The following is a 25,553-nucleotide window of genomic DNA, read 5'->3' as shown; positions in this document are numbered from 1 at the left end:
ACAGTTAACCAACTGAGCCGCCTGGGCGCCCCCGCCCCCATCTTAACCATTTTTAAGTACACGGTTCGGTAGTGTTAAGTGTAGTCACATTGTGGTGCAACAGATTGCCAGAACTTTTTTTATCTTGCAAAACTGAAGCCGTACCCATTAAAAAAATAACTCCCTGTTATAATCCTGTGTTTCCCCCCAGCTAGGTAGGCCAGTCACTTCATCGTTCCGGGCTTCAGTTCTCCTTATTTTACCTTGCCAAATATTTCCTGACCTCCTGCTCTTTCAGTTGCTAGGTCGGGAGCAAGTGGGGGACCAGGGTGCGGGGGGGCGGGATGCCAGTAGTTGGTAGAGTGGAGGCAAGGCCGCCAAGATCCCTTTGGACTTGAGAGCCCTGTGGTGTTCACTTCAGGATGTCAAGGAGGCGGGCAGGTGCTGACTCTAACGAGATTTCCAGAGCTGAGACGGCATGAAATCCGTTCGCTTTCGTTTGGCTGGTGTGTCCCTCATCTGATATATGCAGTTCTGTTCTAAATCTGTACATACCGGGAGAAGCAAATCTCGTCCACACTCTGAGCAGGCTGGTTCATTTTCTGTTTCTGTGACCAGAAACACGTGGGCTTCTGATGACGTCACTGCCGTAGCTAATTACTTGTAACCCCGAGCTTTCTGACAGCCTGCAGAAGTATGACATGCAATCATATTTTTGGCACTCCGTCCGCCCTGCTTAAGCCAATTTGCTTCTCAGTTGCTTTCTTTTTGCCCCCTCCTCTATTTGAACAGCGATCATACGGTGTTTATTTTACTTCTTTCTTAAAATTAGGATCTGTTAGCAAAGGCCCGCTTTGTGATATTACACGGACACAGACTTGCTTCAAATCACCATTATGCACTTGATTTGATCTGCCAGAGGTGCAATGAACTCCGTTACCTTTCTGATATTTTGGTTAATGAGATTAAAGCCAAACGGATACAGCTCAGCAGGATCTTCAAAATGCATAAACTCCTGCAGCAGGTAGTGTCGTGAGACCTGATACGTTTCTTAATAAGAAGACCGTTTGTTTTTGCTTTTGCGTTCTAGGGTGAGGGTCTGGTATAGCCTCGGAGTTGAATGTGCAAGAGGTGGAAGGATTGAATTTGATGATGTTTGCTTAATCCATGTACCTCTGCAGTATTCCTGGCAGGTCTAGTATCGTAAGCATTGCGGGTTCTGGTGTGAACATTGAGATCACGGTCGCGATGGCTTCCTTTCTATTTTGGGTACATCTCTGCATCCTCTCCTCTGGTGATAATTTGCAGTCGGAACACTTTTCACAGCCCTAGAGGCAGTTTGCTAACGCCAGAAACTCCTTCCACATTTCATAGTTACCGCAATAAGAAATTAAACAGGGACTGGAAAATACTCCTCCCTGGCTTGTGGGTCTGACCCCTTTCAGAAAGAGGCAGCGAAAGGAAGATCTGGCCTCGGAAGCGGAATGTAAACGAGGGATATCATTTACAGACATCGCATCTGAGCATGAACAGTTTAACCTGTCCCCCCTCCTTCTTTGGCAAGGAAACTTTCATCCTTGTCCTTGGCAGGTCCCTACACATTTATAGGACACTATGTATTTTGCGAGGTGTTTCGTATTTCACTTACTGATTTGGGGAAAATAGCACGCAGCTGACGTGTTAGCGCTGAGAGAATGGTCAGACTCTCGCTGCAGAATGAATTCCTTGTTGTGAAAGAAAATACCGTGCTTCTCAGCCTTGGCTATGCGTGCATCAGAAATACCTGTGGAGCTCCGCAGAGCTATGAACGCCTGGCTTAGGGCCCAGTGCTACTGAATCAGAATTTCTGGGGGCTGCACCCAGGTATCTTTACTTTTTAACAGCTCTGGAAGCAGCTCTGATTCACAGAGGCTGCTAAACACTCCTAAAAGGCGAACATATTTCTGTTTATTCATTCATGGTTTTGTGTGTGTGCGTGCGTGTGTGATTTGCTCGCCAGGCTCGTCAGTGCTGTGATGAAGGAGAATGCCTTCTAGCTAACCAGGAAGTAGAGAAGTTTCAGTCTAAAGAAGATGCTCAGAAAGCCCTCCAAGACATTGAAAATTTTCTTGAAATGGCTCTGCCCTTTATCAATTGCGATCCTGATGCCCTACAGTATGAATTTGATGTAATTTTATCACCCGAGCTTAAGGTAGGAGGCTGTCGTGATTTTTTTTTTTTCGCCAAATAAACGCATTTTTTAAAAACTATGATTCCAGTCAAGTTCACAGCTAACTTTATTCAAATTGTAGTTACACGGCTCTCTGAAGGAGGAGGGGTGATATTAGTCCCACGGGTAAGCATCAAAGAATCCAAAGGCTGGGGGAGCCTGGCTGGCTCGGTCAGAAGAGCGTGTGACTCTTGATCTTGGGGTCACGAGTTTGAGCCCCATGTTGGGCGCAGAGATTACTTTAAATAAATAAACAAACAAACTTAAAAAAAAAAAAGGAAAGAATCCAAAGGCTTATGCTTGGCTGTGTGACGAGGAGTGAGGAGCTCTCACGTGCCATTGTTTTGTGCATCCTTGGAGACGGGGCCAATGCTGTCCTAGGAGAACACTGGGTCCGTGTCGAGAGCATTCTACGGCAAATGTCTTGTCTTTCTGTTGCCGGGACCAGCACCGGTGCTCTGTGGACACAGATCTGGCTCTCCTACTCAGCTTCTTGGGGAGGGGGTGCCAACAGATGTTGGTATTAATGAGGCAGAGACCTGTGGATTAGCTCGGTGCCCCCCTGTTGGAGATGTCGTGAAGCCCTCTCACCACACTGTAGCTCAGAGCTTTTGTGATGCTATTTGTGGCCAAACTGTATAGTCGACCCCCCTTTTTTTTTTTTTTATCTTTTTTTAATTAAAAGAAAATTTTTTTAACTTCTTAAAGCTTAACTGTTTACTTTTGAGAGACAGCCAGTGAGCACGAGCAGGAGAGGGGCAGAGAAAAAGGGAGAGAAATCCCAAGCAGGCTCCGTGCCGTCAGCGCAGAGCCCAGCGTAGGACTCGATCTCACGAGCTGTGAGATCACGACCTGAGCTGAGATCAAGAGTCGGACGCTTAACTGACTGAGCCACCACCCAGGCGCCCCTGCGTAGTTGACTCTTAATTGGAACTTTATCTAAAACCGTGCTTAGCTGCACATCTTAGGGGGTGCCCCAGAAAATCAGAAATGTGCCTATAGCAATAACCAAGTGATTTCTCTGGAAGCCACCAAGCGAAACTAACTGCCTCATATCATCGAGGAGAGTCAAGGAGGAGCTTTTTACAACACAGAGAGCTATAGAATGTCCCGCGGGCTACAACATAACAAACTTCTAAGACAGTGCTTACCTTGGTGGCTTTCTTGTGCTTAAACATGCCTTCTTTTCCAGCCGTTGCTTTGTTCCAGCCATGAAGGGTAAAGCACTTTATACAGTGACCGATTTCATGACTGCTTGAGAAATTTCTTTGTTTTATTATACTTTTTTTAAAATAATTTTTTAAAGTTTGTTTACTTATGGGGCGCCTGGGTGGCTCAGTCGGTTAAGCGTCCGACTTCGGCTCAGGTCACGATCTCGCGGTCCGCGGGTTCGAGCCCCGCGTCGGGCTCTGGGCTGATGGCTCAGAGCCTGGAGCCTGCTTCCGATTCTGTGTTTCCCTCTCTCTCTGCCCCTCCCCCGTTCATGCTGTGTCTCTCTCTGTCTGAAAAATAAATAAACGTTAAAAAAAAAAAATTAAAGTTTGTTTACTTATTTTGAGAGAGAGAGCGGGAGAGGGGCAGAGAGAGAAACAGAGAGAGAGAATCCCAAGCAGGCGGAGCCTAACATGGAGCTCGAACTCACGAACCATGAGATCATGACCTGAGCTGAGATCAAGAGTCGGGTGTTTAACCGACTGAGCCACCCAGGAGCCCCAGTAAATTTCTTTTTCAAGTTGTTTTGGTTGAGAGCTTCGGGTTTTATAACCGTGTGAAGACATTGCATTCATCTGTTTTCTGTTACTTTCCTCATTTTTTCTAGTTACATTTTAAACTCTAAATTAATTTTTTGACTGAGTCTGAGAAATGTAATAAGATTTGTAATGAGCCCAGTCCAGAAAATACTTCATAGAATTCTTACGCGACCTGTAGGTGCAAATGCAGACAGTGCAACTCAAGCTTAAAAACATTCGGAGTATATTTGAGAACCAACAAGCTGGGTTCAGGAACCTGACGGACAAGCGTGTGAAGCCAATCCAGTTTGTGGTACCTGCTTCTGACAGTTTGATCAGATCCGGAGTACCCTTTTTGTCACCGAAACATGGTAAAGTATCTTGCATTCACTTTTTAAATCTCTTCCTTTCCTGCTGTCGTTTGTTACTCCTGATGTAAACACTGAGTTCGTTCTTCAGTCCTGATGGATGGAGATTTTATGTCAGCATCTTTGGTCACGTTTAAACTCTGATGCACAGGGCAGGAGTCACGGCTGAGAGGATCATACGACAGTAAAGCATAGGAATGCAGCGTAGTAGGGACTGATGAAAATGTGGACTGTATAGTCCAACCTTGCAATGAGCATGAACATTTTACCAGCATCAAACTCACCCCTTTCTTGAGCAGGTGGAGGAAAGGATATGGATCTGGTCTACACACGCAAGCGTGTGCACGCGCTCACACATAGTTACTACTTAAATGGATAAACTATTACTTGGTTCTTATTCGCTTCTAGTAAGTGAATGGCTCAGATAACAGAGTGGATTGCCTTTTGTAAGTGCAGATAAATAGAATGATTCTGCTAGAAACGAACTGTTAGAGTCCATTCTCTTGTTGTAATATTTGTAGACGAGTTTTAACCACGTAATATCCGTTTCCTTTCTGCATTCTGTGGGATAAAATAATTATCGTGACGGTGGTGTTGAACTAATCTGGAAGTGAGATGATTCGATTGCCCAAAGCTGCCCTTGCGCGACCTCTGGGGAGAATAATTTGGCCTTTGGGGCCCTAAGTTAGTTGAATGGGTGAACATGGGACTAAATTCGGTCTGTCTAATCTGAGAGGATCACAGATTTCATTAATATATGTACGAAATGCTTTGAAATGCAGAGAAAGCTTGAAGGAGTATAAAAACCCAGGGCAGTCCCAGCATGGATCATCTGAGAAAGAGGTGATGTAGGCATGTAACTAAGCTAAGACGATGAAAGCTGTGTAGCTAATGGTTATTAAATATAAAAATATACTCACAAATGAATAATGTCGACTAAGAAGATACTGGGCAAAAAAACAGAACAAAACAAAAAACCCCCCCCAAAAACCAATAAGGGCATAAGCATCTACCGCTAGGAGAATAAAAATAGAATACGTTGATATTCCTTAGCAGAAGACAGACCTCAGTTAGACTTCTGGCTCTGTTTCCTGGCTGTGTGACCTCGGGCCGTTCACTGAACGTTCTTCAGCCTCGGTTTCCTTGTATGTAAAACGGGAACAATAACGCCTGCTGCCTTCAAAGGGTTGCAACGAGACAATCTGTTCCATTCTGTTTTATTTATTTTTTCTTTCTGATATTCTCATTTAATGCCATTACACTTTTTTTTTTTTTTTTTTTGTCCTGCAGTGGGAGTTGGATACTCTTTCTTTCAAGCATGTAAACTTTTTTCAAAAGGTACCCATCTTTATTACTTCGGTCCATTTTCTGAGTTTGTGCACACGTGAAAAACCAGTTTGACGTCTAAAGTCAGCAGCAATTTATTCTTGAATGTTGCCTGCAATTAACTTTCTCCCGTTTTTCATAACACGCATCCATTATTCTCTTAGCATTCAACTTACCTGGGAAAACGACTGTATGAAAAGTAGACGATGCCTCTAAACTCCCATTTCATCGAATGACCGCTCGTAAAAAGAAACCAGGGAAACCAATCGGCGATGTTAAATCAAGGTTTCTTTCATTTTAGCGACTCGGGTGTCATCCGCAGTACAGCTATCTGTTGGGAGCAGCTTAGATCGGCTTCAGCTTAAGACCGCCTCATGTATTTATGAGGAAGAAGGCAGCTTACCGAATAAATGATATGGATGGATAAGTGATTTTACCCATTGTTTATCATGGTTTCGAAATGAAATCAAAGCATTATTTACGTTGCAGGCATTGCTACGCCAAACATACAAGATTTGGTCCAATCAAATTGTGTTCGTTTTTCATACAGTGCGTCAAACTGGTTTTTTTGGGGGGGTTGATTTTGTTTATTTTTATTTGCGTCAGACAGGATCCCATACCTAGCGCAGTGCTGGCACCTAGGAGGATGCGATGAGTGTTTGTTGAACTAACGATTTACTACAAGGGGTACAAGTTAGCGAAGAACACTGTGAGGGGGGACATGTGGTTTGAGCTGCAAAACCTGTAGCTCTAGTCTACACCTTTCTCATATGCTTCGGACGTGGCATTTACAATTTGCCTCCTTGAATTTCCTGTAGGCAAGTCAGATTCCACATGCAAACCTTCTTTCCAACCCCACTGTTAGCCCTCACTGCCGCGTCCTTAATCCCAGCTAACATCTGTTGCCTTGACAACCGCAGCTGTCTCCCTGCCTCCCCAGATGCCCCTACCTGTCTTGCCTGTTGGATTTTACAATACTCTTCTCTCTCTGGGATGCTAGTCCCTTCCCTCTCCCTTTCCCCTTAGCTAGCTCCTCTTCTTCTAGCAGATTTCCTGTCTCTAGTCCATTCTCTTCAGGTAAGCTTTTCTTTCCTGCCTCTCTTACCCCCCCACCCCCCCGCCCCGCGCCCAGTTCGCTTAGGTGTTCATGCTGTGGGCTAACAACCCCCCACTTTGGGTCTTCACAGCTTTTGTGTAATTGCCTCTTTTCTGTCTCTCTTGTCAGCCTGTAAACTCTGTAAGGACAGGGACCGTGCTCAGTTCACCTTTGCATCCCCAGCACCAAACACAGAACCTAGCACGTACCCTAGGTGCTCCATAATTTTAGGGATACAGTAAAACCTCGGATCGCGAGTGACTTAGTCCGCGAGTGTTCTGCCGGACGAGCAAACATTTCCCGTAAATTTTACCTTCATGCACGAGCGATGTCCTCCGTTACGAGGAGTACGTGACGCCGACCGCGGCGTGACAGCTGAGCCAGTGGTTCTTGACATTCGCTCTGAGAGATGAATGCTTTGGGTGACAAGCATGTTTCTGGAACGAATCATGCTCGCGAGCCAAGGTATTACCGTACGTTTACGTTGTTGCGAGAATGAACTTGTCTACCTTGCTTTTCAGAAAAAAAGATGCATTCCTCATGAGTTTTGTGTCTATTCCTTTTTCATCTCTTAGTGCAGTTGCAAGGAATCAATTAGTAAAGCTAATTAGAGAGGCTCCCTAAGTTACCTTTATAAATAAGTTCGGATCTCTGTGGATCAGGTGTCTTTTAAATGGTAGACATCAGTGTTCATGGAGAAATTGATTTTATGTGGTAAGTGCCACTACGTCTAACTTATATATTGATATAGCTGATGTTATAAATGTAAAACTTGTATATAAAAAATACATATTTAAAAAAATTTTTTTTATTTGAGTATAGTTGACACACAATGTTACTTTAGTTTCAGGCATACAGCACAGTCATTCTACGTCTGTATATATTTTAAGTAGGCTCCCTGCTCAACATGGGGCTTGAACACACAACCATGAGATCACAAGTCACATGCTCTACTAGCTGAGCCAGCCAGGCGCCCCTAAAATATATTTTTAAATAATGAAAGCGAAGTATAAAATTTGGAGAACAAAACAGCGCGGCCTTTCCCCGAGGTTGCCTTGCAGTGGTTTCTGCCGAGGAGGAAAGGACAAAAAGTATATTCCATAGAGAGAAGAGATCCATGAAGCCTGTGTGGGTGGCAGCCTTTTTAGCTGCAAATAACAACCTAGTCTTGCACTTGAACCATGCCCTGGGCTTTGTAGGGACGTTTGGACTCCTTGCTTTAAATAATATAGGGGCTTACCCATCATAAACAGAACAGAAAGAAAAGGAGGGGGGAGCCTGGCTGGCTCAGTTAGAAGAGCATACGACCCTTGATCTCTGCTCGTAAGTTTGAGCCCCACGGTGGGTGTCGAGATTACTAAAAACGAAGAAATGAACTTAAAAAAAAAATACAGATGACTTTCCTTTCAACGTGTTTAAAAAGAGGACAGAGGAGAGATTAAACAGGAAGAGCAGAAAGATTAAAGCTCGGATTTTGACAAAGTTGTGTTGTTTTAGCATCTTACCGTGCTTCAGAATTGTTGTTTTATGTAGCTGTTAGAAACGTATATTCTGACGGCGGACTATGCACATTTGAATACCACCTCTGCTTCCTGGACAAGACACTAACCATACTTATCTACAAAGTGGGGATAGAAATCGTCCCTTTCGGGTAGGGTCGATTGGAGGATTAAAGAACAAAATGGCCGTGTAGGGCTTAGAACAGTACCTGGCATATGCAGTAAGTGCCAAATAAATGTTACTAACTCTTCGTGGTCACTTGGCAATCAGGGGAATGCTTGATGAGTCAGAGAATGGGTGAGCACATAGCAAGATGATGCTGAATAAGAAGTCGAAATCCTACAGATAAATCTGACCAGTCACCTGTTTCGTGTAGCGTGATTTAAAAGTACTCGTATAAATAAGTTGGAATAGTCCCGTGTCTCTAATTGCTGAATAAACATTCGCGTATTTTAATTAAAAGTGTTGATTTTCATTCTGGTCTGAAATTCTTCTTTCATATTTTTCTACCAGGGAAGAAGAGTTGGAGACAAAATCAGAGCAACTTAAAAGTAAATATCATTAATTAATTCAACATTGGCTTTATTGCTGTAGTTGCAGAATCGGTGTGGAGGCTTAAACCATATTTTTAATCCACTAAACCAATATTGTGTGCTCAAAAGCCTCTTTAATCTGAAAGAAAAAGCTGCTACTGATGCATTGTGTCTAATTGCGGTACTGACATCTCCCCAGATGTGTGAGCGGTTTCTTAAGTCTTGGCTCAAGTTCAGAACTAGTTTCTGTAAAGCATCTATAAGTCCCAGCTTTTCTTTCCCCCACACCACTTCAATAAACTTAAATAAGTATTGCACCTTTCTACAAAAGATTTCTTTCATAATTGATTACATTCCTATAAGTATGGAACACGGACAGAGGACAGGTTCTAATGGTCCATACTCGGGGCTCAAAAAACACACATCTGTTCATTTCTTGATAGAGACAAGATTCCTTCTCAGTTACCCATGATATTCTGGTACCTGCAGAGAGTAGCCTCGTCATAACTGTAGGGCCCTACATTTTCCTTGTGTCTTCTTGATGGTCAGTAAGGACAAGAACATCTATCTCCGAGAGGCAGTATAGCAGTGATACGGATTATTGAGCAATTGTAGAGACTACCTGGGTTTTCATCCCAACTCCGACAATCACCGGCTGTGTGACCTCGGGTAAATTCTCTCGCACTCCCGTTTCCTTATCTATAAAATGGGGATAATAGAACACCCTCATCATAGAGTTAGTGTAAAAATGAGATAATATTTGGGAAGTATTTCCAGTAATGCGTGGCATACGGTAGTGTTCTAAGTGTCCAATACCATTATTAGGCTAGAGAATGGCCTATACTGATATACCATGCCTGGTTATCACGATGCGCGGTCACGGCTTGTGTTTTCAAGAAAGAAACGGACTGAATGCCAAATTCCATCATCTTACGTGTCTTACGGTTCCACGTTCCTCTCATGACACCTTAACATTCCTCTATGTGGATCTTTTTATTTGCATGTCTCAGGGAATAAATAGGAGGCTGTGGCTCTGTACATTTTCTTCGTGAGATTTCTAGCTGGTGGACCCAGTTCCAGAAGGCACACCTTCTTCCAATTCTAGCCATTTTGCACAATCCTTAGGCATTTAAAGGTATAAAGTTACGTTTCAAAACTTTCCAGCCTTGGAACAAAAACCTGTTAGGAGTAAATGATGCTTACCTATCTGATGAGTGACGTACATGGTATTTTCAGTCTCAGTGTATGAAAATGGTAACAGTTAATACATTCAGATAGAGTAAATCAAACCATAGTCTTGAAGAGGGAGCATAATGATGACACATCACAGGCTTGACTCTTTCATCGCTTACCAGGTATGTGACCTTGGCCCTGTTGCTATAGCTCTGAGGCTCAGTTTTCCCATATGTAAAATGAGGATAAGTGTGCCGTAGCTTGGTAAATTGCTGGGGGCGGGGAATGGATACAATATATGCACAATAGATAGGAATATATAGGAAGTAGTCGATACATGTTTGTTCCTTTCCACATGGATTTGTCATATTTTGTGGAAATGCTTTTTAGCCGCTAGATCTTGTACTTCATTTTTGGGTTCTAGTGCTACATTTACGTGGAGTTCAGAGATTTTTGCAAGCTCAAAAGTCCCGTACAGCCAGGATCCCTGGAAGATACTTCTAATGCTTCTGAAGAACAAATAGCCATCCCAGAGCTCCTGTAGTTGACTCACTGGGCCAGTCCAAGGACTGTAGAGTCTTTTTTTTTTTAATTTGAAACTAACATTACTTTTATTGATTTTTTTAATAAGAAGCTTATTGTCAAATCGGTCTCCATACAACACCCAGTGCTCATCCCCACAGGCGCCCTCCTCCATGCCCATCACCCACTTTCCCCTTCCTCCCAGCCCCCATCAACCCTCAGTTTATTCTCAGTTTCTGTAGTTTGCCTCCCTCCCTCTCTAATGTTTTTTTTTTTTTTTTCCTTCCCCTCGCCCATGGTCTCCTGTTAGGTTTCTCAGGATCCACATAAGAGTGAAAACATATGGTATCTGTCTTTCTCTGTAGGACTTATTTCACTTAGCATAACACTCTCCAGTCCCATCCACATTGCTACAAAAGCCAGATTTCATTCTTTCTCATTGCCACGTAGTATTCCATTGTGTATATAAACCACAATTTCTTTATCCATTCATCAGGTGATGGACATTTAGGCTCTTTCCCTAATTTGGCTATTGTTGAAAGTGCTGCTATAAACATTGGGGTACAAGTGCCCCTCTGCATCAGCACTCCTGGATCCCTTGTGTAAATTCCTAGCAGTGCTATTGCTGGGTCGTAGGGTAGATCTGTTTTTAATTTTTTGAGGAGCCTCCACACTGTTTTCCAGAGTGGCTGCCCCAGTTTGCACTCCCACCAACAGGGCAAGAGGGTTCCCGTTTCTCCACATCCTCGCCAGCATCTAGAGTCTCCTGATGTGTTCATTTTAGCCACTCTGACTGGCGTGAGGTGGTATCTCAGTGTGGTTTTGATTTGTATTTCCCTGATGAGGAACGACGTAGAGCATCTTTTCATGTGCCTGTTGGCCATCGGGATGTCTTCTTTAGAGAAGTGTCTATTCATGTCTTCTGCCCATCTCTTCACTGGATTATTTGTTTTTCGGGTGTGGAGTTTGGTGAGCTCTTGATAGATTTTGGATACTAGCCCTTTATCTGATATGTCATTTGCAAATATCTTTTCCCATTCCGTCGGTTGCCTTTTAGTTTTGTTGATTGTTTCCTTTGCAGTGCAGAAGCTTTTGATCTTGATGAGGTCCCAATAGTTCATTTTTGCTTTTCATTCCCTTGCCTTTGGAGATGTGTCAAGTAAGAAATTGCTGCGGCTGAGGTCAGAGAGGTTTTTTCCTGCTTTCTCCTCTAGGGTTTTGATGGTTTCCTGTCTCCCATTCAGGTCCTTCGTCCATTTTGAGTTTATTTTTGTGAATGGTGGAAGACAGTGGTCTAGTCTCATTCTTCTGCATGTTGCTGTCCAGTTCTCCCAGCACCATTTGTTAAAGAGACTGTCTTTTTTTCCATCGGATATTCTTCAAGGACTGTAGAATCTTCGAAATAAGATCGTGGTTTAGGATCAGAGAAATCACCTGTAGCAAAAGCTGACATGTGGCAGAGAGCAGAGGCAGAAATAAACAAGTTACGGCCATTTTAAGAAAGAATAGTTACCCACGTGTTATTAGCCCCAGAGTGTTAACCCTTGGATTTTATCACATCATTCATGTTCCTGATGATACCACTGGATCATTGGAAAGAGAGTCAATGATGTTGTGTTTAAAGGACTCCAGGATTCATGTCATATTTCCTAGAAAGGCTTCCATTAAAAATCATTAAGGTTAAAAAGCTGGGTTTTTTCTTCAGTAGATAAACGAGTTATCTGGAAATTCAACGTTTTATACATTAACCTCACTTCCCCAAAGTGCCAAATAAAACGTTATTTAATGTGTACAATAAATTCTAATTAGCATTTTAAATCTGAAAAAAAAATCCTAGTGTTATTTTTCAAGTTATGTACACAGTTAGGACCTAGAGAAAACTTAGTTTGAACTAGATTTCCTTCAAGAGGAACTATACGTACATAGATGCTAATTTAAGTCTCATTTTCATCATTTCAGATCGAAGTGGTGCATGATTGTCGGGAGCAGAGAAATTCTGGTCAATCCTCCAGTCTGGACAATGACAATAGCTTGGATATTTTACAGAAGTATCGTTTCTTTATTGACATACACTTCTATACACATCTACCAGTAGGAATCTCTGATTCAGTGGTCAAGGCGAATGTGCTCTGTTTGTGTGACTTGAAAATTAGCCAGAGTTTTCTAGATTCTTCATCTCCTCTATTGTAAAAGAGATGACAGGGAATGGGACAGTCGCTGTTTCAAAAACTACAAGGATTATTTAGACATACAGTGTTATTTTAGAGATGTTAAAAATAGCGTGCTCACTTTTATAACGTTACTATTTTAGACATAAGAATATTCACCTTTCGGGGGGGTGCCTGGGCGGCTCAGTGGGTTGGAGCATCCGACTTTGGCTCAGATCACGATCTCGCGGTTTGTGAGTTCGAGCCCCGCATCGGGCTCTGTGCGGACAGCTTAGAGCCTGGAGCCTGCTTCTGATTCCGTGTCTCGCCCTCTCTGTGCCCCTCCCCACTTTGTGCTCTGTCTCTCTCTCTCTCTCTCTCTCTCCCAAAAATAAATAAATGTTAAAAAAATTAAAAGAAGATTCACCTTTAACATTTTATATCCTAGAGTTGTGTGGCGATACATATTCAGATAAATAATGTTAATGCTTATAAATGTAAAAATAAAAGAAAGGCAAAGGTAGAAGTTAAATGTGTTACCTGTATTGGAGAGTGAGGAAATGAATTTTATTTATTATTTATTTTTTATTTTGTTAATGTTTATTTATTTTTGAGAGAGAAAGTGAGAGAGAGAGACAAAGCATGAGCGGAGGAGGAGCAGTGAGAGAGGGAGACACAGATTCTGAAGCAGGCTCCGGGCTCTGAGCTGTCTGTACAGAGCCCGATGCGGGGCTTGAACTCCCGGACCAGGAGGTCATGACCTGAGCTGAAGTTGGACGCTCAACCAACTGAGCCACCCAGGGGCCCCAGGAAATGGATTTTAAATATGGTATTGAGTTGCCTGAGTGGCTCAGTCAGTTGAGTGTCCGGCTCTTAATTTCGGCTCAGGTCATGATCCCAGGGTTTTGGGGTCAAGCCCTGTGTTGGACTCCTTGCTGAGCGTAGAGCCTGCTTAGGATTCTCTGTCTGTCTGTCTGTCTGTCTCTCTCCCTCTCCCTCTCCCTCTCTTAAAAGAAAAAAGTGTCAATTAGAAATCACATTGGAAGAAGAATGTATTTTATTTTAAAGAGATCAAAATTACTAAGGTTTAAATATGATCTACATTTAGGAAAACCAGTAAAATAAATCCATTTCAGGTCTTGGAAAATTTCAGAACATTACTGGGAAAGGGGAAAATCGGGCATTAAATGTTAATATCATTATGTTTTTGGAGAGGGAGAAAGAGAAACTGTCTTTTTCCCTACCCCCCACAACAAAATAAACCAAAGTTTTAGGAATAGATTTTTGAGTTTTTAATAAATTGACTCTTAAGCTTAGTGAGATAGAAATAAAGTGGGCTTTTTTTTTCATTTTGAAAAATAAGTCCTGAGTCCCCTTTCCTTTGTTTTAAATATATTTTATTTTTATTTTTTAATTTTTTTAATGTTTATTTATTTGGGCGGGGGAGAGAGAGAGAGAGAGAGAGATGGACGGACGGGCAGAGAGAGACGGAGACTATCCGAAGCAGGCTCCAGGCTCCAGGCTCCGAACGGTCAGCACCGAGCCCGATGCGGGGCTCGAACTCCCGAACTATGAGATCATTACTTGAGCTGAAGTTGGAAGCTTAACCAACTGAGCCACCCGGGTGCCCGCCCCTGTTTTCAATATATTTTAAAGCGTCTTGTGGGTGATATTTATTCTAGAGACTGTATGATTCACTCCATATTTTGATGATAAAGCCAAAACCATTGGTAGTTCCTAGGTGTTAACAATTTTTACCTTAGACAATTTATGATGATAACGATTGAAAGATTATAATTCCAAGGCAACAAAATAACTGATAAATATTGTCTTTTCGCTTTAGCCACGTCCTAAATGAGCTGATACAGACAGAGAGGGTCTATGTTCACGAGCTGTTTACTGTTTTGTTGGTAAGTGACTCAAATTCTATTTTCGCACCTTCGCCCCAGTGCTCTCCCTGCTACGTTCATTAGGAAGTACTGAGGACAGTCTTCTCTGTCCCTTTCCTTCCTTGTCACATGCCAGCAGTAGGTGTTTCTCCCATTGTTTGAGGCTGCCCATGCGTTAAATGTGCGTATTCGGGTTCTCCCTCAGTAGTGAGAATTGTGCTGTGTAGAAATGGTGCTGGAAAGAGTTAAAGGTAAAAGAAAACCATTCATTTGATACACATGTCATAATATTAATTTGGTCTAAAAACCCACACACTTACTGGCAGCTTAAGGAGAGGTTAATGACCTGTAATACAGTTTTTCCTGCTTGATTTCTAGTTTGTTTCCTATACCATCAGCTACCCTGAAGGCCAAGAGAGTCACTTTGTTCTACGCGCTGAGCGGGCAACGATGATTTCCTTGTCTGGCTTTCTGAGAACAACAGTTTTTTGTAAATGGGTAACTTCGGGTACTGGAAGATTTGATTGTTGGAATTACAAACAGCTTTCACCCAGGAGTCCTGCCGTACACATTCCTGCTGTAGCTATACCCTTTGGTGGCCCAACCGAGTGTTAACGTGAACGTGTTTTAAATGAACAAATGTATTTATTTTGGGTAGGGCTACAGAGCGGAGATGGATAATCCTGAGATGTTTGATCTTATGCCACCTCTCCTGAGAAATAAAAAGGATGTCCTCTTTGGAAATATGGCAGAAATCTATGAATTCCATAACGAGTATGTAATTGCCGAATTGAATGTTTCTTTTGCATCGTATTATTTAAAGGGCTGTTGACTAATTTACTGTATTTGATGTAAAATTATATCGTGGTTTGTTTTTTTTTTCTCTGACATTTTCACAGCATTTTCTTGAGCAGTCTGGAAAATTGCGTTGACGCTCCAGAGAGAGTGGGACCTTGTTTCCTCGAAAGGGTTTGTTAATTATTATTTAAAAATATATAAATATGGGCCACTAAAATAGCAGCTCGTTGTATAGAGACCGGATTTGTATAGGTATTGTTTTTTATGTCTTTATGTTTTGGGAGGAGACCCATCACTCCGGCAAGTATTTAATGGTAAACCCAGTTTTGTTACAGAGACTGATGGAATCAGACGCTTCAATGGCTCAGCTTGTGCCCACTGACCTCTGGGTGATCCCAGGAGTCCAGGGACCAGCCTGGCTATGAAGATGTGAGAGTAGGAATCATCTTAGCTCAACCATTCTTGGATTGGTTAATTTTTAGCCTAAGAGATGCCTTGGTATTCCCCTCTAATGCACGTAAAGTCTTAGAATCAAGCGTAGTCTGGCTTTCGACACCAGGGCAGGGCATCTGTCATGGGGACTTTGCAAAACAGAGGGCTGTCTGTTCTTTTTATTCTATGAGATCATTCAGGGAGGCTCATTTCTCCACATCCCAAGAGAATACTTAGCACAATGGACTTCCCAAGCTTTGTAATCATACTCTCCTCCATTAGAATTTTCCTTAGAATATTCTCTGCTTATCTACTTATCTACTTCCTCCTCTTCCTGAAAAATCAGTTCCATCTTGATTTGAGAGTCAATTTGATAATGGTGATCGTTGAAAGCTTCCAAAGAGATGTCTTATCCCAGGAAGCGTTAATGGACTCAGAATAGGATACGGTTAAGAAAAAACTGTTTGTCCTTACCTTTCTCAATATATTCGGACTTTAAACATATTTAAGTGGTAGCCAGATTCTTCCCTGGCTTCCCTAAGCAACACCAGTCTTTTTCCTTCGGGCTCGTATAGTACTTAATGTCTGTGCTGCTCGTTGGAGATTTTATATTTGACCAAGACTATATTCACAGAGAAGAACAGGGGGAAAATCATTGTATACAGTGTGAGTTGTGCTGTATCGGGAATATACGAGAGATCCTGTAAGAGCCAAGAAGAGGGGCATCTGACATAGATTGGAGGTATGAAGGATGGCTTTCCAGAAGAGATGACTCACGAGGTGGGAGTTAGAGAGTGACTAGGAGGTAGCCCATTAGATGGGGGTCCAGGAAAGACGATTCCAGGGGGAGAGAATAGCATGGTCACACACCCAGCGGGGTCATGGTACAGTGATGATATCCCAGTGACAAGCCAAGGGACTTGGAAGTTAGCCACAAGTTCATTCACTAGGGAACTGAGAGGCTGGTGGCATGGAGACGGCGTGTTCCTTGGTACCCTCTTGGCTTACAGCTGTGAACAAATTCATCTATTTGTATAGTTCAGTCGGAGAAGGCTTTTCCCTAGCTCTCCAACTTGGTAAGTGGAGGTGGTGAAATTCCTGAGATAATTATGTGTTCCTCTGCTCAGTCTGGTGGGCATGTTTTTCTTGGATTCCAGAGAGGGATCCTGACTTACTGCCAGTGTGGCAGGCCCTTTAGGCCACGTGTAATGCTTGGCTCTACTCATTCTAGCTCAGCCTTTCTTGATAAGAACAGTACATGTTCGCAGATTGATAATACGTTTGAATGTGCTTTTTATCACAGAAAGATGATTTTCAGATGTATGCAAAATACTGTCAGAATAAACCCAGATCAGAGGCAATTTGGAAGAAGTATTCAGAATGCGCCTTTTTCCAGGTATAGTAATTATTCAGGTATTGGATATACTCTTTCCGGAAGACACTGGGATAGTTCTTATTTATGAATCCATTCCTACTGTGAGTTGTATATAATACAGATAGATCAAAGAACAATTTGACCCTGCCACACAATGTGTATGTGCACACGCGTGCGCACACGCGCACAAATCTGTGTGCTGCTTCCCAGAGGCAACCACTCTCGGTTCTTTCAGCTGCTTCCTTTGATATTTACTTCCATGTTTCCGAATAGCATTTATATCGCTACTTTAGCCCTCTTTCACTGCCCCTGCCTCACCACCAGATACATACACATACTTCTTTTCCTCCAAAACATCCAATATGGTTATAAGTTTAGTTATATCGATACAGTGGTAAATTAGTAAGACTAGGTAATTCCTATGTTCAGACGAATCCTCCGGTATAAGATGGTTGCATTTCCATCCCTTTTTTACCCCTGCAATTGTCTTTTTTACTTCCTTAGTTTTTTAGATACTTTTCCCTATTCTACCTACCCATAGACTCTCCGAGTTAAGAGAGTTACATAAATTTCTTCTTAGTACATTTAAACATATTCTTTTTTCTCTGAATTTCATTTTGAATTAATCTCTCCTGGACTTGTTTGATCTGCTCATCAAGGCTCACTAGACCTGTTGCATAGCTGTCAACCTGGGATCTTGTTGAATATAACTTTTGGGATTCTGTTCATGGTCTCTTGCGTAGGCTCTCCTGTTTCCTAGGTGCCATATTTTTTCCTTGTTTCACTCACTTGTTTTGTAGAACATATCCTCCAGCAGTTTTACTGAGAAAGTGTGCCTGGGAGGTAAAAGTTTTGAGAACTTGTATGTCTACTGGGAGGTAAAAGTTTTGAGAACTTGCATGTCTACAAATGTCTTGAGTGTATCTACCCTAACACTTAATTGCTAGCTTGGCTGGGTATAGAAGTCTATACCCAGTAAGTAAAAAATAATTTTCCTCAGAATTTTAAAGGTATTTGCTACACTGTTTTCTGGCTTCCAGTGTTGCTGTTAAGAAATCTGATGCTATTTTTATTTATTTATTTTCTTGAGAGAGAGAGAGAGAGAGAGAGAGCATGCACACACACAAGTGAGCACAAGTGGGCTAGCAGCAGAGGGAGAGGGAGAGAGAGAATCTTAAGTGGGCTCCTTGCCCCATGCAGAGCTCAATCTCATGACTATGATATCATGACCTGAACTGAAATCAAGAGTCAGATGCTTAACCGACTGAGATATCAGGTGCCCCCCCATTTTGATTTTCCATCCTTTGTGTGTAACCTATTTTTGTCTTCTCTCTGAAAGCTTATGGGAACATATTGTAGTTAGAGTTCTGAAATTTCACAAATAGTGCCATGACATTGGCACTATTTTCATCCGTTATGTTAGTCTTGTGGCGATCCCTTTGAATTTGGAACCTCTTGTCCAAATTTACTTGGATTTTTTTCTTTGATTTTCTCTGCACAATTTTTCCATTCTGTCTTTCTGGAATTTTTGTTGTACAGATGTTGGACATTCTCGACCATTCCTCTAATTCTCTGATCTTTTCTTTTTATTTTCTGGCTGTCTTGCTCTATTTTTTGGAATTTGTCTTTCAGTCCTTTTATTGAGAGTTTTGTGTCTGCCATTATATTTTTAATTTTGTAGAGCCTCTACCCTTTTTTGTTCCCTCAATGTTCCTTTCAATAGAACCCTGTTTTCATTTCATGAATTCAGTATCTTCACTTATCTTTATGAGGGTAATAAGAACAGATTTTCCTTTTAAAACTAGTTTTCTTCTCCTTGCATAATTTCTGCTGTCTTCAGATTGCTTTTGTTTTTTCTTTTTCTTCATTTTGTTCCTGTCACTTGTATTCGATACTTCCCACAAATGTCTGGTGACACTTGTTTGGCCACTTACCTTGAGAGTAAGCACTAGAATACAAAGCTCGCTGGAATTTTCCTGCACATATGTGGAGTTATTGACCATGGTCCTCACTATTGAGTGATTTGTGTCAAGGTGTTTCCTTGAGGGGATCCCCACACCTGTATCTTTCTCAGGCTGGTTAGATTCCTAAGTCTACTACCTGGTGAATAAGGACCTGGTTGCCAGTATTCTGGTAGCCAACTTAGGTGAAAACGCTGAGAGTATTTAATTTGGTACATAAATATTCAAGTAATCTCTTTGCTTTCAATATGGTACTCTGTCTTCAACTGGATCAGATATTCCCTAGTTCATAGGCCTTCCATTTTACTTTTTTCAGGTAAACATCCATTCTCCTGCTATGCGATGGGACAGGCATCCACCTAGTTGTGCAAGGTGGCATGGTTCTCTGAGCCTTCTCTCCTTTTTTTTTTTTTTTAACTTTTCTGCTCATTTAATTTTGGGGGTAACCACTTCATTGAGGTGTAATTAAAATTCCATAAAATTCAGCCTTTTCAAATGTGTAATTAAGTAGTTTTACTATGTCCACAATGTTGGGCAACCATCACTGCAATCAGTTTAAGAACAATTTCATGACTCCAAAAACAAAAAAAACAAAAAAAACCCACCCCCCCATACCTTTTTAGTAATTACTTCCCTTTCCCCCCCCCCCCCCCCCCGCCCCATCCAACAGCCTTCTGTGATCGGTAAGCTACTTTCTGTCTTTCTAGATTTGCCTGTTCTAAACATTTCATATAAATGGAATCATAAAATATGTGATCTTTTGTGTTTTGCTGATTTCACTTGGCATGATGTTTTCAGAGTTCATCCATGTGGTAGCAGATAGGAGTTCTTCTTTCCACTATATGGGTATTCCACATTCAATGTACCCATTCATCAGTTGATGGTAATTTGGTTCTTTTCCACCTCTTATGTACAAGTTTTTCTGTGGACATATGTTTTCATTTCTCTTGGCCATGTACCTGGGTATGAAATTTCTGGGTCATTTGGTAACTCTCTCTAGCTTTTTGAAGAACTGTTGGATTGTTTTCCCAAGTTGCTGCACCATTTTCCATCGCGGCCAGCAGTGTGTGATGTCCTGATCACTGCACGCTCGCACCAATGTGTGTTAGTGTCTACTTTTTTTTTTTTTAAAGGTATAGATTTATTTATTTATTTATTTATTTATTTGCTTTTTATTTTTAGAGGATGTGCGAGCAGGGGGAGGGGTAGAAGGTGAGAGAGAATCTTAAGGAGACTCCATGCTTGGCCTAGAGCCCAATGCCGGGCTTGATCCCATGAATCTGGGATCATGACCTGAGCCCCAAATCAAGGCTTGGACGCTTAGCTGACTGAGTCACTAAGGCACCCCAGTATCTCGATGTACTTTTTTTTTTTTAAGTTTATTGATTTTTGAGAGAGTATGAGCAAGCAGGGGATGGGTAAAGAGAGAATCCCCAGCAGGAGCCGCACTGTCAGTGCACAGCCTGAAGCAGGGCTCAAACCCACGAACTGTGAGATCATGACCCGAGCAGAAATCAGGTGGCGGATGCTTAACCGACTGAGCCACCCGGGTGCCCCTCTACTTACTTCTTAAGCAGACTTTTAACAACCACATTTTTTGAAACCTGACCTTCCTTTCCCCCCTTTCAGAGGTCCTTGATGTCTGTAATTCTGGAGTCTTTGTGGAAGCGGGGAGAAGGTGTTCTATAACATAAACTGACTTGTTCCTTGGCTTTTCCGAAAACTCTGCCAACTTGAGAGTCACGTTTCTCTAGCGTGCACAGTTGTCTAACGTTATCACTTTGGCGTTCAGTTTCCGTATTTGGTTGATGTGTTTTTCCTCTCCCATCTTTGTAACTTTGGGTTTTGCCTTGTAAAAATTACTTTTTAATCATTTCAGTTGGGTTTCATGAGTAAGGGGAGCTAAATGGATGTATTGGTCCATCATCTTTAACCATAAGCCGCTGTGTGAATTAGATTGTATATTGGTTTTTATCTATATTCAGAGGCAGGTCCCAGATCTTACACATATATAGCCTCTCCTACTCTCTCTGTGTTCTGTACTGCTTGCATGTACATTTCATCCAAATCAGCCCCATCTCGCCCTAGTTAGGGACCCTACAATGTTCCCAGGACCCAAAGGCATGACCCTCATATTTATAGTGGCAGTGAGCCAATAATCAGATGAAATATAGCACCAGTTGATGAGGTCTCCATTTTTCTTGTGGTGTTCAAAAAACCTCTCCTCATACCCAGTTTGATTTATATTCAGCACAACCTGTTTCTTTTCTTGGCCTTGACCTGTGCAGCTGAGCCCTTTAAAAATTTTCTTACGTACGTTTTTTAGTCATGTTTCATGTTTAATCATGTTCATCTATGGTCATTCATTGCTTTCTCATCTTTTAGGCATTCCACATCAATGCAAATTTTAGGTAAAAACTTATTAGTATTTGAAATCTTGGCATTTTATACCTCTCAAATCCTTAAGGCAACATTTACAGTGGTTTTTTTACGTATACCGCTGCTTATAATTTCCACACCATATGTAACAGTGGTTTTCCTGGTAAATTTCCCTTGAGATGTAAGAAACCTGCATGCATTGGGTCTAATCAGTGAATGCTTGGTATTTTCATGGGTGCATGTCTTAAATTCATTGATAATTATATTTTAATGACAGGAATGTCAAAGAAAATTAAAACACAGGCTTGGTCTGGATTCCTATTTGCTCAAACCCGTGCAACGAATCACTAAGTATCAGTTACTGTTAAAGGTAATTACATAAAGCCTTTCTTTCTTTCTTTCCTTCCTTCCTTCCTTCCTTCCTTCCTTCCTTCCTTCCTTCCTTCCTTCTGTGGGTCAAATGTATCAAAGCCATTAAAAAGGAAGCAGGTGACTAGGAAGCACCAGGAATAGGTAGGCTCAGGGCCTGGGTTCACTGTGGCCCTTAAAGTGCCCGGCGCATAGATGTAATCTGAGGCTGTCTGGAGTCTTTATAGCGAGTTAATTATCCATACCAGTTACGTTGATGTATGTGTAATGCCGAACTTTTACTATTTAAAAACAGTTTTTTTAATGTTTATTGATTTGAGAGAGAGAGAGAAAGAGACAGACAGAGCATGAGCGGGGGAGGGGCAGAGAGAGAGGGAGACAAAAAATGTGAAGCAGGCTCCAGGCTCTGAACTGTCAGCCCAGAGCCCCATGCGGGGCTTAAACCCATGAACTCTGAGATCATGACCCAAGCCGAGATCAAGGGTTGGATACTTAACTGACTGAGCCATCCAGGTGCCCCTAATGTTTATTTTCGAGACAGAGCGCGAGCGACCACAAGAGCAAGCGAGCAGGGGAGAGGCAGAGAGAGAGAGGGAGACAGAATCCGAAGCAGGCTCCAGGCTCTGAGCTGTCGGCACAGAGCCCGACGCGGGGCTCGAACTCACGGACCGTGAGATCATGACCTGAGCCCAAGTCGGACGCTTAACTGACTGAGCCACCCAGGCGCCCCGATCTTTTTACTATGGTTGAGAAGAACTAAACACACATCTCGTAGAGTTTGAGACAGTATTTCGTAGGAGCCTTCTTGATGAAAATTGGAGGAGGCTCACCCCTCGTGTCACGTTGAAATTCAGGTTACAAAAATGTTAAGTGTAAGCACCGAGCTTATTTGACAGTATGTTTTCACGGTGTTCTGTGGTCTAGACAAAATGAGTAAGACAAATTGTTGTATGTCGAAGGCCAGAAAAGTGTGATTACTTTAAACATAAATCTCTAGTGGGTCCTAATAGCTGTTTTTCTGCAGCTTCAAGAGCAGTGAGTGCCCTTTACTCGATGCCGTTTAGTCACTATTCCATTTCTTCCCAAATTTTGACACGGTTTTTAAAATATAGTACTCATGGGACGGATAGCAAATGAAAGGTATTACTCACAAAATGACGTTATCTGTGGACTCCTCCTTGAAAGCATGTTAGCCAGAAATGTATTCATTTTCTCCCGCTATTAATATCTGCCCAATATTAATTTTTGACTTCTAATCACAGGAGCTGCTGAAATATAGCAACGGCTGCCAAGGGATTGAACAATTAAAGGAGGCTCTGGACACGATGCTGGATTTACTGAAGTCAGTTAATGACTCCATGCATCAGATCGCAATAAATGGCTATATTGTAAGTAAATTGTAACGATTGTCGCAGTTTTGTGGGTAAGCAAGTTAAGATCTCTTTCTTCGTCACCACCCGGAACCAGCTGAGAAATAAAAAAGAGCCGAAGAATGGGAGATCTTGTTTGAAGGAATGTTTCGGTCTTCTAAGGAGATGTATTGCCCCGGAACTGCTGCTCGCATAGTCCCAGATAGATACGGAAGAAAAAAAATCAAGTCTTTAGACTTAGCTCTGCCTAGTGGGGATCCCTGGACCGGTAGATGTCAATCGCCAATCAGGATTGAGGAGAAGATGGGCGGGGGGTGGGGTGGGGGGTGGGCCTACCCCGAATACATCCACATGGAGACAGGAAGCCAGGGAAAAGGAGCTTTCTTCTGCCTCTTGTCCCCGCCCTAATTATGTCCCCGTGTGACACATGGCGTGTTTTCACGTAAAGTTGTGATGAATGACATTTTAAAGACCGTGCAAATTGTGTTGCAGGAATTTAGTAGCTCAAGCTACACAGTACAACGTTGATGTCAGAGGCCCGAATGTAGCTCCACCTTGTACTGATGAGTGTTGCTTTTCCTTCATAGGGAAACTTAAATGAACTGGGCAAGATGGTAATGCAGGGAGCATTCAGTGTTTGGACTGGACACAAGAAAGGTGCTACAAAGATGAAGGATTTTGCTAGATTCAAACCAATGCAGCGGCATCTGTTCTTGTATGAAAAAGCCATTGTCTTTTGTAAGAGGCGCGTTGAAAGCGGAGAAGGGTCTGATAGATACCCATCGTACAGCTTTAAGCACTGTTTGAAAGTAAGACAATTTAAATTGTGCAACGTAATATTATTTCATATGTAAAAAAGCTTGTGCACCTTTTCAAGTGAAATGAGTGGGTTTTATACATGCATATCCCTTTATTTATTTATCTACTTATTGATTGATTGATTGATTGTTTTTTATTTGAGCGTGAATGCGAGCAGGGGAGGGGAACAGAGAGACAGAGACAGGGAGAGGGAGAGAGAATCTCAAGCAGGCTCCCACGCTCAGCGTGGAGCCCAACATGGGGCTCGATCCCGCAACCCTGGGATCATGACCCGAGCCAAAATCAAGAGTCAGACGCTCGACCAAGTGAGCTACCCCAGGTGTCCCTCACATCCCCTTTTTTCAAATGAAATCTTTCTATTGAGGCATTATTGATGTATAACGTTATCATCGGCTTCGGGTGTAAAACACAATGATGTGATATTTGTGTGTGTTGCAAAATGATCGCGATAAGCCTAGGTAACATCCATTACCACACCGTTGTAAGTTTTTTCTTACGGTAAGAACTTTTAACATCTTCTGTCCTAGCAACTTTCACGTGTGCAATAGAGTATTATTAACCACAGTCACCAGGCTGTACGTGACATCTCCAGGACTTACTTATTTTCTGACTAGCAACTTGTACCCTTGAACTCCCTTTGCCCGTTTTGTCCTCCCCCAACCCTCAAAATCTTCAGTAGAGGTCTTTTTTTTTTGTTTCTAATGTTTATTTATTTTTGAGGCAGAGAGAGAGAGAGAGAGAGAGAGCAAGCGAGCATGAGCGGAGGAGGGGCGAGAGAGAGAGAGAGAGGGACGCAGAATTTGAAGCAGGCTCCAGGCTCTGAGCTGTCAGCACCGTCTTAGTCGGTCACGTAACTGAGCCACCCAGGCGCCCCTCAAGTTTTAAATTGTACAAGCAGGGGCGCCTGGCTGGCTCAGACGGTGGAGCATGTGACTCTTGACCTCGGGGTTGTACGTTCGAGCCCCACGTTGGGTGTAGAGATTACTTAAAAATAAAATCTCAAAAAAATTGTAGAGGCAATATAACATGGAGAAAACTATTGCCTCGCCTCCCCAACCACCCTGACTTGAGTCATTTTTTATGAGCATGTTCTTTCCTCGTTGTCAGCCATTTGAAAATTGACGACGTTTTCAGCAGCAGGGACAGAGGATAAGCGATGTGTCCCGAGGTGTTTTGTGTCTGGAGTCTCCCAGATAAGCAGGCCCTGCTTTTGATTCTCCCCACAAGGCCGACAGTCCCAGGCTGTTGGTAACAAAGTTCCTACCCAGAGTTACCACCCGATTCGGGCCTCTTCCTACTGTCGAGTTTCCCCTGCTTTGCTCTGAACCCTCAGCAGCGCCACAAGTTTCCTTAACTCCGGCTGCTTTTACAGCAAATGCACCGAGTTGCCCTTTTGACATCAGCAGCCTGCCTCCACGTCCCCCAGATCTCCGTTGTTCTTTTATGTCTCCAACAAACATCGATCGAGCACCAAGATTTTATGGTTGACCTCAGCCGGGGTTTAGATCTCTTGCTGTCTCTGTGCCTATTTCTGGGGATGAGACTTTATCTCCATAGGCGTGTTGGACCCAAATGCAT

The 25,553-nt window shown here is 42.5% G+C and overlaps 1 protein-coding gene across 1 annotated transcript in view; it reads left to right on the top strand.

Moving 5' to 3' along the window:
• MCF2 (MCF.2 cell line derived transforming sequence) overlaps positions 1–25,553 on the top strand; it is a 73,190-nt gene that overhangs the window by 33,351 nt on the left and 14,286 nt on the right. Inside the window, exons 10-22 of the mRNA XM_049644375.1 lie at positions 812–1,003; positions 1,979–2,170; positions 4,118–4,289; positions 5,577–5,624; positions 8,722–8,759; positions 12,396–12,484; positions 14,427–14,493; positions 15,131–15,246; positions 15,372–15,441; positions 17,006–17,098; positions 21,695–21,787; positions 23,049–23,174; positions 23,744–23,965. Coding sequence (XP_049500332.1) covers positions 812–1,003; positions 1,979–2,170; positions 4,118–4,289; positions 5,577–5,624; positions 8,722–8,759; positions 12,396–12,484; positions 14,427–14,493; positions 15,131–15,246; positions 15,372–15,441; positions 17,006–17,098; positions 21,695–21,787; positions 23,049–23,174; positions 23,744–23,965 — 1,518 coding nt within the window. The remainder of the gene's footprint in view (positions 1–811; positions 1,004–1,978; positions 2,171–4,117; positions 4,290–5,576; positions 5,625–8,721; positions 8,760–12,395; positions 12,485–14,426; positions 14,494–15,130; positions 15,247–15,371; positions 15,442–17,005; positions 17,099–21,694; positions 21,788–23,048; positions 23,175–23,743; positions 23,966–25,553) is intronic.

The sequence above is a fragment of the Panthera uncia genome, chromosome X (genome assembly GCF_023721935.1).
Source record: "Panthera uncia isolate 11264 chromosome X, Puncia_PCG_1.0, whole genome shotgun sequence".
In the NCBI taxonomy this organism is placed as follows: Eukaryota; Metazoa; Chordata; class Mammalia; order Carnivora; family Felidae; genus Panthera; species Panthera uncia.
This window is presented reverse-complemented; position numbering and strand designations above follow the sequence as displayed.